Source organism: Microcaecilia unicolor, chromosome 2 (genome assembly GCF_901765095.1).
Source record: "Microcaecilia unicolor chromosome 2, aMicUni1.1, whole genome shotgun sequence".
In the NCBI taxonomy this organism is placed as follows: domain Eukaryota; kingdom Metazoa; phylum Chordata; class Amphibia; order Gymnophiona; family Siphonopidae; genus Microcaecilia; species Microcaecilia unicolor.
The window spans coordinates 177,728,001-177,747,234 of record NC_044032.1 but is presented as its reverse complement, the minus strand read 5'-3'; the positions used below and the strand labels follow the sequence as shown (position 1 = coordinate 177,747,234).

The 19,234-nt window shown below is 48.9% G+C and overlaps 1 protein-coding gene across 1 annotated transcript in view; it reads left to right on the top strand.

Annotated features, from left to right (window-relative positions):
- DTWD2 (DTW domain containing 2) overlaps positions 1 to 19,234 on the top strand; it is a 231,184-nt gene that overhangs the window by 77,680 nt on the left and 134,270 nt on the right. The window contains exons 3-4 of the mRNA XM_030191956.1: positions 361 to 451; positions 14,415 to 14,509. Coding sequence (XP_030047816.1) covers positions 361 to 451; positions 14,415 to 14,509 — 186 coding nt within the window. The remainder of the gene's footprint in view (positions 1 to 360; positions 452 to 14,414; positions 14,510 to 19,234) is intronic.

The window sequence follows — 19,234 nt, the reverse complement described above, 5'->3', positions numbered from 1 at the left end:
TTTAGATGACATATTGAAAATGCCCCTCCATATCAATTTTTTACATCTAATCTTTGTTTGATCCTCATCTAGGATGCAGCACAGTGCATGCCGTATTGTCATTTTCATTAAATGAAAACAAAATGACTGCTTTGACTTCTGATCTTGCAAAGATCACCTTTGTGAGTTTGTCTGTCTGCACATTATTATTATTATTATTTTTTTTTGCTAGCCATATTAAAGTAGTAGGTATCCAAATGACTGCTGATGTAGTAGTAAAATGTTCTTTTGGGATCATATTTGTGCTTAAGGTCAGGAAAGTGGATTTGCATTTGGTTAAGTGCTGACAGTATTTTATTTATTTTTATTTCCACTCTCTAGCCGTCCTCAGAAGGTGTGCTTGTGTCCATTCCTGCCAGCACATCCGCTAAATGTCACCACTTGCTTATATATAGTTCAGCATCCAGCTGAGGTGAGTAAGGCTGTGGGAAGGGACAAAGTTTATCAATAAACTCAGGGAATGGAGAGCATGGGAAAAGTATGTGGGAACACTCTCACTAAAGCATCTGCAATGCTCTCTTATTTTACAGACAGCAGGAACATTGTAATAGCTGTGCTTCATTAAAGAAACATGTTACCCCGATTTGCTCATATTTATCTGGAAAACAGTAAATTGAAATGAGAAAAGAAAATCAAGCATCTTAAAAATCTGAATAAGTAGAAGCCTATTAGAACTGCAAAACAGTGGGGTCAGTATTTAACCCCATGATGGTCCATGGTTTGTAAGCTGTTTACAGCCGTAGGCTGAAATGAGCCCAGATATTCAATGTCAGGCTATGTCCAGGCTCTGGGATTGAATACTCGGGCTACAGTGGTCACCTGGAAGCTAACCATGAACCGGGACCACACAGAACATACCTCCTTCAAATCTGTTCTTCTAAAGTCACCATATACTTGGAGGGTGATTTACATGAATAAATCAGCTTTGTACATGGGTAAATGGTGCTTCCATATCATCAAGCTGATCAATCCATAGACTGGTGGGTTGTGTCCATCTACCAGCAGGTGGAGATAGAGAGCAAACTTTTGCCTCCCTATATGTGGTCATGTGCTGCCGGAAACTCCTCAGTATGTTCTCTATCTCAGCAGGTGGTGGTCACACACAGCAGCAGCAGCTCTGGCTAGGCCTCCAAGCCTAATTTTTAGGTTTTGTTGAGTGCCTGGGGTTGAGGGCTCTTTTGAGCAAGTGCAAACCTGGTGGTGCCAGGTCCCTCCTTTTCTCCCCCCTCCCGCTGGCTCCGTTAAAAAAAAAAAAAAAAAAAAAAAAAAAAATTTTAAACGTCTTTAAAGGCGTTTATTTCGACGTTTATTTAAGCGTCTATTGCAGCTACTCACTGGGACACCAGGTCGTTACAACTCGGAGCGGACAGCAGGTAATTTTACCTTTTTATAGCGGGCGGGGGTTCCCCGATTCTTCTCCTCGTGGCACATGGCGTCGGAGGGCGAGGGCGCAAAGGGTCGCTCCCCGGGTCGCTTGAGCGCTTCTAGAGGGGATGCGGGGGTCTTAAAGCCTGATTCGCCCTTGTTGGGTGGCAGTTTCGTGACCGATGAATGTCCCGGTCCTTCCTCCGGCGTGGCGGTTTTTCCCGCCATAAACGCCCATCCCCCGCTCCTCGCCTCCGCCATTTTGGCCGGCCACGCGGCTCGGACGGCTTCTTCTTGGGCCGCCCTTGAGGTTGGAGACATTAATGCCATGAACGCCCTTAATTTGGGCGACGGCACAGAAGCGGCTAAAGTTAAGAGCCGTTCTTCCCGCGCGGCTCCTTCGCGGAGTTTCGCGCCGGACGCCATTTTGGATGCGCAGCAGGCCTCTCCCCCGCTGTTGCGAGCGCCGGTTGAGAGCGCGCCTAGGGCTGTTGCCCAGGCTGCGGAAGTACACAGTCTGGGGGGTTTCTCCCCCGAGTTTGTTTTGCTGCTGCATCAGGCCTTCCTCATGCACAACGCTGCCCCCGCTCCCTCGTCTGGTAAAGAGGTTGAGGTTCCCAGAGGTAAACGCCCTCGGGTTGATTCCCAGGCCTTGGAGGAATTTGTCTCCTCCGATGTAGATGAGGGCAGCGTGTCTGAGGTCTCCCAACGGTCCTTTGCGGATTCCTTGGAGGAGACGGATCCCCGCTCGGATGGAGCGGATGACCCCTCTGCAGCGCGGCTTTTTCGCCCAGAGGATTTGCCCAACCTGTTGTTACAGGCCATGGACACTTTGAAGATTTCCTCTCCGGAGGACGTCTCTCCCTCAGCCCCTGTTGGCTCTGCCATTATGCTGGGGACGAAGCGCCCGCCTAGAACCTTCCACGTGCATGATGCCATGCACACCTTAATTTCGGCTCAATGGGATGTCCCAGAAGCGAGCCTTAAAGTGGCTAGGGCTATGTCCCGCCTCTATCCTTTGGCTGTGAGTGAACGTGAGGCCTATCTGTGGCCTACCGTGGATTCTTTAATCACTGCGGTGACTAAGAAAACGGCATTGCCGGTGGAAGGTGGCACGGCCCTAAAGGACGCCCAAGACAGGAGATTGGAGGCGGCCTTAAGGTCGTCCTTTGAGACGGCTGCTTTAAGTTTGCAGGCCTCAGTTTGCGGCTCCTATGTGGCCAGGGCGTGCCTGACTATGGTGCAGCGGGCTTCCCCCTCGGATCATTCCTTGAGGGATGATTGGCCAGCCCTGGAATCGGGCTTAGCCTATGTGGCAGACTTGCTGTATGATGTCTTGAGAGCCTCAGCTAAAGGCATGGCTCAGACAGTCTCTGCGCGGCGGTGGCTTTGGCTGAAACATTGGTCTGCTGACCACGCCTCTAAATCCCGCCTGGCTAAATTGCCTTTTAAAGGCAAGCTGCTCTTTGGGGTCGAGCTGGACAAAATCGTGACCGATCTCGGCACGTCTAAGGGCAAGAAGTTACCGGAGGTCAGGGCTCGGGCTAGTGCTCGTCCCGGTACCTCCAGAGGACGGTTTCAGGAAGCCCGTCGGTACCGCCCGGGCAGGTCGGGTTCTTCTGCCCCCTCTTCCTTTAAGAGGAATTTCTCCCCCAAGCAGCGTTCCTTTCGCAGAGACCGCCGTCCCGGAGGTGCTCCCTCCGGTCCTCCCCCAGGGTCTCGTACCCAATGACGGGGTATTGGTCCACGCCCCAGTGCAGATTGGAGGACGGCTGTCCTCGTTTCTGGGCGAGTGGACCACAATAACTTCAGACGCTTGGGTGCTGGAAGTCATCAGAGACGGCTACAAGCTAGAGTTCTGCCGACCCTTAAGAGACGGGTTTGTACTCTCTCCCTGCAAGTCTCCGGTCAAAGCTGTGGCAGTGCAACAGACTTTGGACAATCTGATCCGCCTGGGTGCGGTCGTTCCGGTGCCAGAAAGTCAGCTTGGCAAGGGGCGTTACTCCATTTACTTTGTGGTACCAAAGAAAGGAGGTTCTGTCCGGCCTATCCTCGACCTCAAAGGGGTCAATCGGGCCTTGAAAGTGCGGCACTTTCGCATGGAGACTCTCCGCTCTGTTATAGCGGCAGTGAAGGCAGGGGAGTACCTGGCATCCTTGGACATCAAGGAAGCGTACCTGCATATTCCCATCTGGCCTCCTCATCAACGCTTTCTGCGTTTTGCAGTCCTGGGACGACACTTCCAGTTCAGAGCCCTCCCGTTCGGGTTGGCTACTGCTCCGCGGACCTTTTCCAAAGTAATGGTGGTCATAGCGGCCTTCCTGCGAAAGGAAGGAGTACAAGTCCATCCTTATCTGGACGACTGGTTGATCCGAGCCCCCTCTTATGCAGAGTGCGGCAAAGCTATGGACCGGGTAGTTGCTCTTTTGAGCTCCCTGGGATGGATCATCAACTGGAAGAAGAGCCAGCTGCGCCCGACTCAGTCCCTGGAGTATCTGGGAGTTCGATTCGACACCCAAGTGGGCAGAGTGTTCCTGCCAGACAATCGGATTGTCAAGCTTCAGGCTCAGGTGGACCAGTTCCTGGTAGCCTCTCCTCTTCGGGCTTGGGACTATGTGCAGCTGTTGGGCTCTATGACGGCCACGATGGAAGTAGTGCCCTGGGCCAGGGCTCATATGAGACCACTACAACACTCTCTGCTGCGGCGCTGGACTCCGATGTCGGAGGATTATGCGGTGCGTCTTCCCTTGGATCTAGCAGTGCGCAAGGCGCTGAGCTGGTGGATGCAGACAGACAAGTTGTCTGCGGGAATGCCTCTGGTGACCCCAGAGTGGATTGTCGTCACGACGGACGCCTCATTGTCGGGCTGGGGAGCCCACTGCTTGGGAAGGACAGCGCAGGGGCTTTGGTCTCCTGCAGAGGCGAAGTGGTCTATCAACCTCCTGGAACTCAGAGCCATTCGGTTGGCGCTTTTGGAGTTCATCCCGGTACTGGTGCTGAAGCCTGTACGGGTACTGTCGGACAATGCCACGGCTGTGGCCTATGTCAACCGCCAGGGAGGTACCAAGAGCGCCCCTCTAGCCAAGGAGGCTATGAGTCTATGCCAGTGGGCGGAAGCGAACCTGGAACAGCTGTCAGCGGCCCACATTGCCGGAGTCATGAATGTCAAGGCGGACTTTCTCAGTCGCCATACTTTGGAGCCCGGAGAGTGGCAGCTATCTGCTCAGGCGTTCTTGGACATCACGAAGCGCTGGGGCCAGCCGAGCCTAGATCTGATGGCGTCATCGGCCAATTGCCAAGTGCCGCGCTTCTTCAGCAGAGGACGGGACCCTCGATCCCTGGGAGTAGATGCTCTTCTCCAACAATGGCCGACACAAGAGCTTCTCTATGTGTTCCCACCCTGGCCCATGTTGGGCAGGGTCCTAGACCGGGTGGCAAGACATCCCGGCAGGATAATCCTGGTGGGTCCGGATTGGCCCAGGCGTCCCTGGTATGCGGACTTGATCAGGCTCTCAATCGACGATCCTCTGCGGCTGCCAGTGGAGCGGGGCCTGTTACATCAGGGTCCCGTGGTGATGGAGGATCCCTCCCCCTTTGGTCTTACGGCCTGGCTATTGAGCGGCAGCGTCTGAGGAAGAAGGGCTTCTCAGACAAGGTCATCGCCACTATGCTGAGAGCGAGGAAACGCTCTACTTCTACTGCTTACGCCAGGGTTTGGCGTATCTTTGCAGCGTGGTGTGAAGCAGGCTCACTTTCTCCCTTCACTGCTCCAATTTCTTCAGTGTTGGCGTTCCTGCAAGAAGGTCTGGACAAAGGCCTGTCGCTCAGTTCCCTTAAGGTCCAGGTAGCGGCTCTGGCTTGCTTCAGGGGCCGCCTGAAGGGTGCTTCCCTGGCTTCCCAGCCAGATGTGGTGCGCTTTCTCAAGGGAGTTAATCACCTGCGCCCTCCTCTGCAGTCAGTGGTGCCTGCGTGGAATCTCAACCTGGTGCTAAGAGCATTGCAGAAGCCGCCGTTTGAACCCTTGTCGAGGGCATCTCTGAAAGACCTGACGTTGAAAACAGTCTTTTTGGTGGCTATCACTTCAGCCAGAAGAGTTTCCGAGCTCCAGGCGCTCTCATGTCGAGAGCCTTTTCTGCAGTTCACTGAGGCAGGAGTGACTATTCGCACAGTGCCTTCCTTTCTGCCCAAGATTGTTTCTCGCTTCCATGTGAATCAGCAGCTCTGTCTCCCTTCCTTTCGTAGGGAGGACTACCCAGAGGAGTACTCTGCTCTTAAATATCTGGATGTGAGACGAGTCATCATCAGATACTTGGAAGTGACCAATGATTTCCGGAAATCGGATCATCTGTTTGTCCTGTTTGCAGGTCCTCGTAGGGGTCTGCAGGCTGCTAAGCCTACAGTGGCAAGATGGGTCAAGGAAGCCATTGCAGCGGCTTATGTGGCCGCAGGGAAGGTGCCGCCTATCCAGCTGAAAGCTCACTCCACAAGAGCTCAGGCGGCCTCGATGGCAGAGGCCGGTTCCGTCTCCTTGGAAGAGATATGCAAGGCGGCAACTTGGGCTTCGGCCCATACATTCTCCAAGCATTACCGCTTGACTGTGGCTGCTCGGGCGGAGGCCCGGTTTGGAGCTTCAGTGTTGCGGTCAGGGATTTCTATGTCCCGCCCTGGGTGAGTACTGCTTCGGTACATCCCACCAGTCTATGGATTGATCAGCTTGATGATATGGAAGGTAAAATTATGTATAATCATACCTGATAATTTTCTTTCCATTAATCATAGCTGATCAATCCATAGCCCCTCCCAGATATCTGTATTGTTTTATTCTGGTTGCATTTCAGGTTCAACTTTACTCTTCAGTTACTTCAGAAAGACTTCGTGTTCAAGTTTTTTCACTTGGATTCTTCAAGAGTTAAGACGAGTTTGTGTTACAGTGAGCTGCTGCATTCCTCTCCCCTCCGTTTTACGGGGCTGGATTGAGACTTATAATTCTGCCGGCGCTCCCTCCCGCTTCGTGCGGCTGTAGGGCAGTTTTGTACCCCTCCCGCTTCGGCGGTGTTCGGGTCAGTCAGCTCCTCCCGCGGTTGCGGTTGCAGGATAAGCCAGATCCCCCCGCATCGGCGGGTGTGGTGTCCCTCCCCCGCTCCGCGGGGATGAGCTGGACGGATTCCCCTCCCCCACTTGTGTGGGGATGAGCTGGGTTAATTCCCCTCCCCCGTTTCGGCGGTGGTGAGCTGGGCAGAGTGTCCCTTCGTGGGTGTAATTCTCTAAGTGCTGAGTCCTGCGGATGGAGCTTTGATATCGACATACTGAGGAGTTTCCGGCAGCACATGACCACATATAGGGAGGCAAAAGTTTGCTCTCTATCTCCACCTGCTGGTAGATAGACACAACCCACCAGTCTATGGATTGATCAGCTATGATTAATGGAAAGAAAATTATCAGGTATGATTATACATAATTTTACCCTAACCCTCCTTCTCTGAAGACAAGCAGGCTTCTATCTTTTCACAAGTGGGTGATGCTGATCTGCGTCGCCCAGTCCGGCTTTTGCCATAGTAAAAAAGAGCTTTGTGGAGCGTGAGCTGTGCTCCATTGCGCTTGCAAGAGTGCCTTCCCGCCCGTCACATGAATGTGGTTTCCTCAGTTCTCTTTTTTCCATGTGAGGAGAAGGTGCGTTTCTTTATCCTTTCCTCACTCGCCCGTTTTTTTGAGAGCTGTTAGTGTGTTTCAGTCTTTTTTCTTTTTTTCATGTGGCCCCTTTAATTGGTCCTTACAAACTCGGCCTTTATTTTTCCTTAGTTTTATTTTGCCCTGGTTTAAGTTTTCTTTATTTCCATAGTCATTGGGCTGTTTTTAGGCCCTGACATTGGTCAGGTCTTTCCCTTTCTTTTTCTCAGTGCCTTGCCTCTTTTTCAGGCACCATCGAGTAGTTTTAATTTAGCCAACAAAGTTTTTCCATCCATGTCCATGAAGATTCCCAGTGGCTTCAAGTGCTGTACCCAGTGCAATCGGACTATCTCGGGAAAGGACATCCATTCTTGGTGTCTGCAGTGTCTTTGGCCCGACCATAACCCTGCTAACTGTGTTCTCTGTCTTCATATGAAGAAGATGACCCAGGTTTCCTGAAAGGCTCAATGAGAGAGGATTTTTGGAGCCAAGTCCGGTTCCTCGACATTGGCATTGACGTTGGAGGCTGGAGGCGTCAGCATCGACACCGAGCATCACACCAGTATCAGGAGTGTCAGTAAGGATTGCTGCTTCTAGACCCTTAGACACTGGAAGCAGTGAGGTGTCAAGTGGGTCTCCACCTGTATCGAGGCCTCCTGCTGTGCAGGCCCCCTGGGACCTTCCAAGGCGACATGAGGGTTCAACGTCATCCTCGTCAGCACTGAGGAGCCTTTGTAACATGCTTCAGGCGAAGGCCAAGAAGCATCATCATCGGTCACCCTTGACACATTGTGCCCGGAGCTCTGGGTCGTCGAAGGATTCAGCACTCAAGAAGCGTCGGCTCTGGGAAGATTGCTTTCCCTCCATACAGGAGGTGCTGATGCGCCTGTTTCCAAGCAGCGGAGATCCTGCTCCTGCGTTCACCCCACTGTTTCTTCAACCTGCACCTCAGCCGGCACCCCAGCTTTTCCTGGTGTCAGCCCTCAATGAGCGAATCTAGGCCTTGCTTCCCAAGTCGCTGGATGGCCTCATGCAGCGATGCGCATTGGTATCAGGGGTGCTTGTGCGTGCCATACCTCTCGCTGTGGCCCCACCTGGCTCTCAGCCTGTAGTGCGGCCTCCGATGCTGGCGCCGCTTGTGACCCCAGTGTTGACTGCCACCCAAGCTGACACCCCTTCGACGTTAGTGGAGGAAGCTTCACCAGAGTTGAGTTAAGAGCTGACTTCTTGATGCCGTTCTCGAGGACATGGTTCCTCGGCATCAAAGCAGGTTCGGTCTCGGCAATCCCATAGGGAGATACTGTCTGATACCAAGGAGGAGTGCTCATGGGATTCAGAAGAGGATCCCAGATACTTCTCCTCAGATGATTCTTATGGGATCCCTTCTGAACCCTCCCCTCTACCTGAAAAGAGACGGTCTCTGCTGGAGAGCCTTTAATTTCCATCTTTTGTTAAGGAAATGGCTGATGCCATTCCATTTCCTTTGGAAGTGGAGGATGAGCCCAGGGCCAAGATGCTCGAGGTCCTGGACTGCACATCTCCTCCTAAGCAGGCTGTGACTGCCTCTGTCCACGAGGTACTCAAGGAAGTCATTGTCAGGAACTGGGAGTCTCCTCTGTTGGTCCCTGTTGTGCCCAAGAAGATTGACACCCAGTATCGGATCCACAGTGAACCTGATTTTGTTAGGCCTCAGTTGCCTCATAGTTCTGTGGTGGTGGAGTCCATTCTCAAAAGAGCCAGGAGTACTAGGAACTATGCCTTGGCATTCCCAGGCAGAGAAGCTAGAAACCCTGGATTCATTTGGGAGGAAGGTGTACCAGGCTTCAATGCTCATCTCCTGTACACAATCCTACCAGCTCTTCACGAGTGTCTACTTGCGAAACTCGGTGTGACAGTTGTCGGACTTGGTGGATGTGCTCCCTTCGGAGCAGGCTGAGCCTTTTCGCCAGTTGGTCAAGCAGCAGAAGGCGTGTCGAAAGTTCTTGGCCAGGGTTAATTATGACACTTTTGATGTGGCATCCAGGATCTCTGCTCAAAGTATAGCAATGCGTAGACTCTCATGGCTGCGTGTTTCTGACTTAGAACACTCTGTTTAGCAGTGGTTGGCAGATGCTCCTTGCCGGGAGGATAACCTTTTTGGAGAGAAGGTTGAGGAGGTTGCTGACCAAATCAAGAAGCATACTGATACAATCTCTTCTGTCTCCCGCTGGATTCCTTTTGAATCCACCTCCTCAGCTAGGAGGGTTTTTGGCAAGCCAAGGAGCTCTCCCTAATACTATTCTAGTCATAGGTACACTCCTTCGGCTCGCCAGGCCACACAGACTCAGCCCCAGCGTGCTCGTTCACGTCAACAGCGTATGCCTCAGGCCCCTGCTGATCCTAAGTCAAAGCAAGAGATGAGCTTTTGATTGGCTCCAGCAGAGCATAGACGCAGTAAAAGTGACCATCCTGGATGACTTGCCGGGGGGGGGGGGGGGGGGAGGCTAAAATTTTTTTCACCAAAGGTAGCCTCTTATAACCTCCGACCAGTGGGTTCTTCAAATAGTCCATCTAGGATACACCCTCAATTGTCATCTCAAACCTCCAAATTGCCCACCAAGAGCTCATTCATTCAGCTCTCAGCACAGGCAGGTACTTGCAGAGGAACTCTCTGCCCTTCTAAAGGCCCATGTGGTCAAACCTTTCCACCAGGGATAGAAGGGCAGGGATTCTATTGCAGGTACTTCATTGTGCAGAAGAAGACATCCCATCCTAGACCTAAGGGTCCTGAACAAATTTCTAGTCCAAGAAAATCTCCAAATGATTCAGAAAAACGATTAGCTCTACTTAAAGGATGCATATACTCACATCCTGATACTTCCATCCCACCGGAAGTATCTTCAATTTTGACTGGGAATACATCACTACCAGTACTGCATGTTGCCTTTTGGCCTTGTGCCACCTCCCAGGGTCTTCACCAAATGTCTAGTGGTGGTTGCAGTATCGCTACGCAGACGGAGTCCATGTGTTCCTGTATCTCGACGATTGGCTGGTGAAGAGCATCTCAGAGGATGGTGCTCAGGGGTCCATGCGGATCACTATTCGGGTGCTAGAGCTACTAGGGTTTGTTTTAAATTACCCCAAGACCTATCTACACCCTGTCCAGCGATTGGAATTCATAGGAGCCCTGCTGGACACACAGAGGGTTCGAGCCTACTTCCCGGAGACAAGAGCGGACAATCTTGTCTCGCTGGCCTCCAAGGTTTGTGCCTCTCAGCAGGTTACAGCTCTGCAGATGTTGAGATTGCTGGGCCACATGGTTTCTATAGGGTACGTTACACCCATGACACATCTTCACATGAGATCAGCTCAATGGACCTTGGCTTCTCTCTCAGTGGTATCAAGCCATGGGAAAACTACAAGATGTCATTTAAGTTTCTCCAGAGCTTGTACGCTCTCTTCAGTGGTGGACAATTCGATCCAATTTTGACTCTAGGACTTCCATTCCAAATTCCTCAGCCACAAAAAGTGCTGACGACAGATGCATCTCTCCTGGGATGGGGAGCTCTTGTAGATGGGCTTTCACACTCAAGGAGCTTGGTCCTCCCAGGAAACGAATCTTCAGATCATCCTCCTGGAGCATCGAGTGATCTGAAATGCTCTAAAGGCTTTCAGAGATCGGCTATCTCATCAAATTATTCTCATTCAAACAGACAATCGGATTGCAATGTATTACACCAACAAGCAGGGGGGCACCGGATCACGCCTCCTGTGTCAGGAGGCTGTCCGGATGTGGCATTGGATTCACCAACATGGCATGTTCCTTCGAGCCACTTACCTGGCAGGCGCAAATGATACCCTGGCCGACAGACTGAGCAGGATAATGCAACCACATGAGTGGTCTCTCAATATGGGCATGGCCTGCAAGATCTTCCGAGCATAGGGCACCCCCTCAGTGGACTTTTTTGCCACTCAGTTCAACTACAAGTTCCTTCAGTTCTGTTCCAGGCTTCAGGCCCACAGCAGACTAGTGTCAGATGCCTTCCTCCTCAATTGGAGGACAGGTCTTCTGTATGCTTACCCTCTGATACCTTTGTTGAAAGTCAAGCAAGACCGCGGAACCATGATTCTGATTGCACCATAGAGGCCGCAGGAGATATGGTTCCCTCTTCTTCTGGAATTAGCCTCCAAAGAACCATGGAGATTGGAGCCAGTCTCTGGCTCTCACAGCTTGGATGTTGAGAGCCTAGAATTCGCTTCCTTGGGTCATTCGGAGGGTGTCTCCCGAGTCTTGCTGGCTTCCAGGAAAGATTCCACTAACTCTTTTAAATGGATGAGGTTTGCCATCTGGTGTGAGAGCAAGGCCCTAGGTCTCCTTACTTGCCCTACACAGACCCTGATTAAATACCTTCTACACTTGTCAGAGTCAGGTCTTGAGACCAACTCTGTAAGGGTTCACCTTAGTGCAATTAGTGCTTATCATCAACGTGTAGAAGGTAAACCCATCTCTGAACAGCCTTTAGTTGTTCGCTTTATGAGAGGTTTGCTTTTGTCAAAGTCCCCTGTCAGACCTCCACCAGTGTCATGGGATCTCAGTGTCTTTCTCACCCAGCTGATGAAAGCACTTTTTGAGTCACTGAATTCCTGTCATCTGAACTACTTGACCTGGAAGGTCGTTTTCTTGGTGGCTGTTACTTCAGCTCATAGGGTCAGTGAGCTTCAGGCCTTAGTAGTGGATGCACCTTATACTAAGTTTCATTACAACAGAGTAGTCCTCCGCATGCATCCTAAGTTCCTGCTGAAGGCGGTGTCGGAGTTCCATCTAAACCAGTTGAGTGTCTTGCCAACATTCTTTCCCCAACCTCATGTCCATCCTGGTGAAAGCAGCTTGCACACCTTGGATTGCAAGAGAGCATTGGCCTACTACATGGAGTGGTCAAAACAGTCCACTCAGCTTTTTGTTTCTTTTGATCCCAACAGGACTGGGGTCGCCTTCGGGAAATGCACCATTTCAATTTGGCTGTCAGATTGCATTTCCTTCACTTATGCCCAGGCTGGGCTAGCCTTGGAGGGTCATGTCACAGCTCATAATGTCAGAGCCATGGCTGCTTCGGCCACCCACTTGAGGTCAGTCTCCATTGAAATTTGCAAGGCTGCGACGTGGCCTTCAGTCCACATATTCACATCACACTACTGCCTTGAGCAGGATACCCGACGTGACAGTCGGTTTGGGCAGTCAGAATCTGTTTGGAGTCTAGGATCCAACTCCACCCTCCTAGGCCCATTTTATTCTGTTCCAGGCTACACCCTCATTCAAATTGTATATAGTTTCAGGTTAATCTGTGTTATGTCCTTGCCATTCCGAAGCTCAATTGACCAGTGTTTGTTGTTTTGGGTGAGCCTGGATGCTAGGGATTTCCCACTTGTGAGAAGAACAGAAGCCTGCTTGTCCTTGGAGAAAGCAAAACTACTTACCTATGGCAGTTATTCTCCGAGGACAGCAGGCTTCATATTCTCACACTCCCTCCCAGCTCCCCTTGGAGTTGTCTCCTTGGTTATTTTTACTTTATTTTTTGCTTTAGTATTAAACTGAGGAGACCGTGTTCGCTCGATGGGTGGGAAACTGCTCGTGCATGCGCAGTAGAGCATGGCTTGCGCTCCACAAAGCTGTCTTTTTTACTATGGCAAAAGCTGGATTGGGCGATGCGGATCTGTGTCATCCACTTGTGAGAATATGAAGCCTGCTGTCCTCTGAGAATACCTGCTACAGGTAAGTGTCTTTGCTGTCTGCAAGCAGAGGCAGGCCAGAGCTCAGATATTCATTGCCAGTACCTGCATAGGGGCCTGCACTGAATATTGGTGTCTAATTCAACTTGCAGCACTCACTGTTTAAAAAAGAAAAGGTGACTGCTGCTGACTGAATATTGGTGGATATAAAAGATAGAGCTAATGGAACCAGAGATGACCTGGCTTCTAGAATATTCTGTAGATGTAATGGCTCAATAAAAACGTAATAATTACCTTGCTATCTTATGAAACATTTGCAAGGAAATTGTAAGAAAAATATCATACCCAGAGCAAGCACTTGCAAATGCTTTGGCAAAAGATTTTGCATCTACTGTGTATAGCCCTAGGTAAATCAGGAAAAATCACGAAATTGGAACCACAAAAACTGTTGTATTTTTGCTGTAAACACAGTTGAAGAATCCAATTTCTATTGGACTCGAGAGCAAAGTGACAGTCAAGGTAGTCTTCCTTAATGTAATAGACTGAGAACTGTCTAAAATTCAAGCCATATTCAAACTATCAGATTTAACTTACCCTCCTTACTCCTGCATGTCCCAGTGTCAATATAGAAGCCTCTTCTGAAAGGTGGCAGAGAGTTCTTGGATATCTTCAGAATTTCTTCAAAATTCCATCTGACAAGCCTGAGATCCCCAAGTTTCTTCTCTATATTATCTAGCCTTCCTTGGTGACACACCAAGATTTTCTCCTATTTGACTGGAATATGCCGGGAGCCAGAGCACTCCACAATTTTGCCCAAACGTATTAAAACTGACTATTCCAACTCCTCAATTGCCTTCTTCCCAAGTTATTTCTTTTGATCTCTTTGTTGCGTAATCACACCTTCGTTAAGGTTAATGGTGACCCATGTCACCAGCCACCTCACTAATGTCCACACCAATCTTTGACAGAGGTCCCTGAGATTGGGGAGGTTGAGGTGTTACGATTTAATGTTGGAGGCATTATGACTGTGCATGTAGTCATGGCAGTGCCCTTTGACTCCATGACATCTTGTCTGACCTCAGCTGGTTGCATGTTTGCAGGTCTGGGGTTTATCTCATGTTGTCCAAGGCTTAGTGAGACTTCATACAGGCTCCCTCTTTATATTCTGGAGGCAGGTAATGCATATTTTGTGATGGTTTGGTGCTCTAGGACCGGGGTAGAGCTAGAGTGAACCTTCCCTTTCCATTTACCCATCCCACAGTGCTAGGAACAGTGCGGAGCTCAGCATGCTGTCTGTTTCCTGCCCTCAAAACAGAAATATTTAATTATTTTATTTTAAAACCGTGCACCCAGTGGCTAACAAAAAAGAGCATAATAATAATAATAATAATAATCACAAACATACAAACAACCAGTCTCTCAAAAACAATAGCTGCTACTACCTGCCATCGTTGAAGTGCAAAAAAGGCTTGGTAAAACATGTACAATGCAGAGAAAATGACTTTCTTCAGTAGGCAATAACTGGGAAATTGCAGAAATGAGTTTGTGTATAACTGTGGATGCGTTTCATGGCATTGGGTATTTTTGGATTTTGCAGTTTTAAAGATCATAAGATGCCAACCTTTTCTTTCTTAAAGGAAAGTCGTGTGCTGCGGACAGTGCCTCTCTTAGCCGCTTGCCTTCCCCAAGACAAATGTAAAGTCTTCATTGGCCGACGCTTTAGCGAGGACAGGTAAACAGAATTTTTACATCAGCTTGTAGTTTTCTAGTATATTTTCCTGTAAAACTTTTATCTGTGTACAGTAAGTAGATTTTCTTCTTGTATTCAATGTTTTACACAACCTTTCCTTAGGTAAATAAATGAATTAAAGTTGAAGTCATGCATGATATACAGGTGAGCAGATGATAGGTGCCCACATTTATACCAGCCATAGAGTTGGCATAAGTACAAACACCTGAATGTGGAATATACCATGTAACATATGGTAGGGTCCTTTTACAGAGGTGCAAGAAAAAGTGGCCTTAGCATGACTTTATGCAGGTCTTTTCCATGCACAAAGGCCATTTTTTCCTACAGCAGGAAAATGGCTGATTTCCTCAACAGACATGCCCACCCAGCCTCCCCCACCTTACCATACAGCCATGCAGTTTGGAATGTCCACACTTATGACACATATGTACCAAAGCTTCTCTGTCACAGTTCACCTGTCATGCAACCCAGATTTCTGCCTCCTCGCACATCAACCGCAGCATTTGATAATATGTAGTGCACAAAGTAGAGACACACACCCTGTTATATGAAAAATATGAAATCGTGTATTTAACTAAACGAAAAAAATATAACTATTTACAAATTCCTCACCCCCCCCCCCCCCCCAAAGTCTTTCAAGGGAGGCCACGTCCTCCTCCCTGCATGGCCTTGTGCAGCAGGCTAACGAGCAGCACCAGAAGCAGCCTCTGTGCCCTGAAGTGCTGCTCGTTAGCCTGCCGCATCGCTGACACCTCCTGCAGCAACTGGTTTTGGCTATTCACCAGTTGCTGTAGGAGGCGCAATGCTGGGGCTGGGGATGGTGTAGAGAGGGCTTGAGGTGTTGGGCCCTCCTCCTCCAGGGGAGGCATGTCATACCAGGGGTCCTCCTCCTCCTGCTCCACTACCGATTCAGGCAGTCCTGCCTCCTCCTCCTTCTCCTACTCCTCCTTCTTCTTCTGGCGCCCTGTGTATGTAATAGGAGTGGAGGAGTAGCCTAGTGGTTAGTGCAGTGGACTTTGATCCTGGGAAACTGAGTTTGATTCTCACTGCAGCTCCTTGTGACTCTGGGCAAGTCACTTAACCCTCCATTGCCCCTGATACAAAGTAAGTACCTGAATGTATGTAAAACTGCTTTGAATGTAGTTGCAAAAACCTCAGAAAGGCGGTATATTTATTTATTTATTTATTGCATTTATATCCCACATTATCCCACCTATTTGCAGGCTGAATGTGGCTTACATAGTTTTGTTATGACATTGTCATTCCAGAATATCAGATACAGTTAGTGGTGTGTAGGGATTAAGTAGGGAAGAAAGAGGAAGTGATTAGGCGGGTGATAGTAGATGTATGTTTTCATAACTGGTTAGGTTGGGGAAGTGAATTAGTGAGGCTATTGGTTCTCGTTGTAGGCCTTGTTGAAGAAGTATGTCTTCAGAGATTTGTGAAAGTTATTTGTATCGACAATTGATTTCAGGTCTGTGGGTAGAGCATTCCATATTTGTGTGCTTGTGTAGGAGAAGGTAGTGGCATGCATCAGCTTGTATTTTAGTCCTTTACAGCTGGGGAAGTTCAAATTGAGAAATTTGCGGGATGTTCTTGTGGCGTTTCTGGGAGGTAGGTCCACTAGGCTCAGCATGTAGATCGGGGCGTCTGCGTGGATAATTTTGTGTACAATCGTACATATCTTGAACGCAATGCGTTCTTTAAGTGGGAGCCAGTGCAGTTTCTCTCTTAGTGGTTTTGCACTTTCATATTTAGTTTTTCCAAATATGAGTCTGGCGGCAGTATTCTGGGCTGTTTGGAGTTTTTTGATAGTCAGTTCTTTGCAGCCCGCATACAGTGCGTTGCAGTAATCCAGATGGCTTATTACCATTGACTGTACCAGGGTGCGGAATACGTATCTCGGGAAGAATGGTCTTACTCTTTTGAGTTTCCACATGGTGTGGAACATCTTTTTCGTCGTGTTCTTCACATGGGTATCGAGGGTGAGGTTTCGATCAATAGTAACTCCAAGAATTTTCAGGTTTTGTGAGACTGGAAGAGAGCAGTATGGTGTGATTACGGTAGAGAAGTTTTTTGTGCTATGTTGGGAGGTGAGTACAAGACATTGTGTTTTTTCTGCGTTAAGTTTTAGTTGGAATGCATCCGACCAGGTGTGCATGATTTGGAGGCTTTGGTTGATCTCATTTCCCTTTCCCTAAAAAGATTGTCCTTGAGATCAGCACATTCAACATGGCTTGCATAGTGCAGGAGCTGGCTGGCTGGCATGAGGTAGGAATGGGGAAAGGTGGGGTCAGTGGTGAGCCCTGGGCTAGACACATGGGGTGTGAGATGCATGAGATGACATGACAGGGAACCCTGGAAGCTGGTCTGAAAAAGGAGTACACTATAAGATGTGTTGGCAGGGAACACTCATTCCTCAGCAGCATGTTAGCATTTTGAGTTGTGACTATGGTAGGATGACCATTTTTTTTTTTTTTTTTGGGGGGGGGGGGAGGAGGGAAGCACTATTTCTTTACATTACTTTCAAATCATGCTGTGACATCCACTAAGAGCAGGACATCAGGCAAAAATACCATGAAACAGTATCCACCCCAGAAAGGGGGATACAGAAGCGAGGCATGTCATCTCATTCATCTCAGAGGAGGTTAGTTGGAAGGTACAGCCACACTCATGGGAGGGTAGCAGCAGCCTCAGGCCTTGATCTAGCACAGAGGTGTTATGACTTACTAGTTGCCTATTAGCCACATGGAAACTGATATTGTACACGACATTTGCATTATTAAATAAATACATTTACAAATGAGTACAGGTGCTCTGTTTACAATGCTTACTTCGAGCCCTGAGGCGCCGTCGCACACTCCTAATGAGATTGGGGCTGTCCCGCCTTATACGCCGGAATCGGCGTCTCAGTGACTCCAGGTCCCTCTGAATTTCAAAATGTCTGCAAGATACAAGTTTGTACACCAGGAGTCAGGGGATTGTCCTTCTTGCTTTCACAACACAAATTCATTTGGCAGCCAAATTGTAGAGACACACAACACTGATTGTGTGTGTGTGTGTGTGGGGGGGGGGGGGGGGGGGTGGGTGGGGACGGGGACAACATTACATTGGTACAGGTGATACCATTGAGGTGGACATGAGGACAGAGAGTACCATTTGTGTGCAGTATTGTAAGGATGTGGGAATGTTTTTCCTTTCTAGTACATAGATTTTATTAATGAATGTGCTTGTGCACATATCACTGATTACCCTTGAATGCAGACTATAGTTAGTGCTTACATTGCTGAGGGAGCTCTTAAATGTGGTGCTACAGGAGGGGGACCTGATAGCCCAGGACAGTGGAAGGGGGGGGGGGGGGAGTGAAAAAAAGCACTTACCTTTCCATCCTTTGTCGTATCTGTGTCCATGTTCTAATGGACACAGTCCTGGGGGCCAGGTGGTGGTGGTGCATGAAGAGCCTGCACTGGTGCCTTAGGCAGAGCTGCACCAGGAGCAGACTCTCGGCCAAGCTAAAGTTGAGTTCTTTTCAGAGCGCCATGTTTCTCAGTGAATATCTACTGGAAAACGTTCATCGCCTTATATGGACGCCCATGCGTGATGGACGTCCTTACATGCACAGTTCCATATATGGACGGGTTGGCATATGGACGACCATGACGCATGGACATCCATGACGTGCATGGACCTTTGTCACGCGTGTGGGGCCTTATTTGGATGAGTACATGTTCATACGTGCGGAGCCTTCCTTATATAGATCATTATCAAGTGTGCGAACCTCTTCATATATGCACAATAAAATATGTATGTTCCTTATATTTCCATAGCTGTATGTTCCACAAGTACAGTGCATGTAGTTGTGGACGTACAGGAAATATAAGGAACATTCATAAGTGTAAAGTACAGTAATAAGGACGTGTTTCTCACAGAACTGCCAAAGGACGTCCCTCTTACAGGCCCGCCGTCCTTCGTCCTTCCTGCTCTTCTAAACTCATGTGGCAGAATTTCATATTAGTGAGTGAGGAAGGGATGGAGACTGTACCTTGCAGTTAACATGGATGTAAGTATGTGTTAACTACTAATGCAGCAGGTAATGTAGAACAGTTGATGACACCCTCCATAGCGTAATTGATTACATCCATTGTTAGCAGCAGTGCTGTTAACATGTATTACTCTGCATTGGCACAGCTGTCTTCCCCCAAGTTCCCAGAATGCCCCTATCAATTACTGGAGATTTTCCTGTTAACGCAGGTTAATTGCCAAACCTTTAACATGGTTTAAAAAGTAGGACCTTAATGCATAGGACAAGTGATATGGAGGGCACTGGTGGATAAAGGGCGTGAGAGATCACGTAGAGAAGTTAGTGTTGGGATGCATACTGTGATGAATTTAACTCTCCGGCCACTCCCTTCAAAATCATGGGGTGGGAAGGACCTGTCTGAAATCACACATTACAAAAAGGTCAGGGGTTTCCCTTGATATTTTTTTAGCTTGCCATTAGAAAATGAGAATGATGTGCAAGAGCACCGCTTGAATACATACTCTACTTTTTGGGAAGTCTGCCCTTGGTTGCATATTAGAATTACAGTTTAGAGTTCTGAGCAGTCAGAGTCCTTTGCTCGCACAGCGATCTCCTTAGTTCCTCAGTTTTGTTTTTTCTGAGCCGAATGGACACAAAACAAAGCTCTCCAGTGATTTTGGTTGACA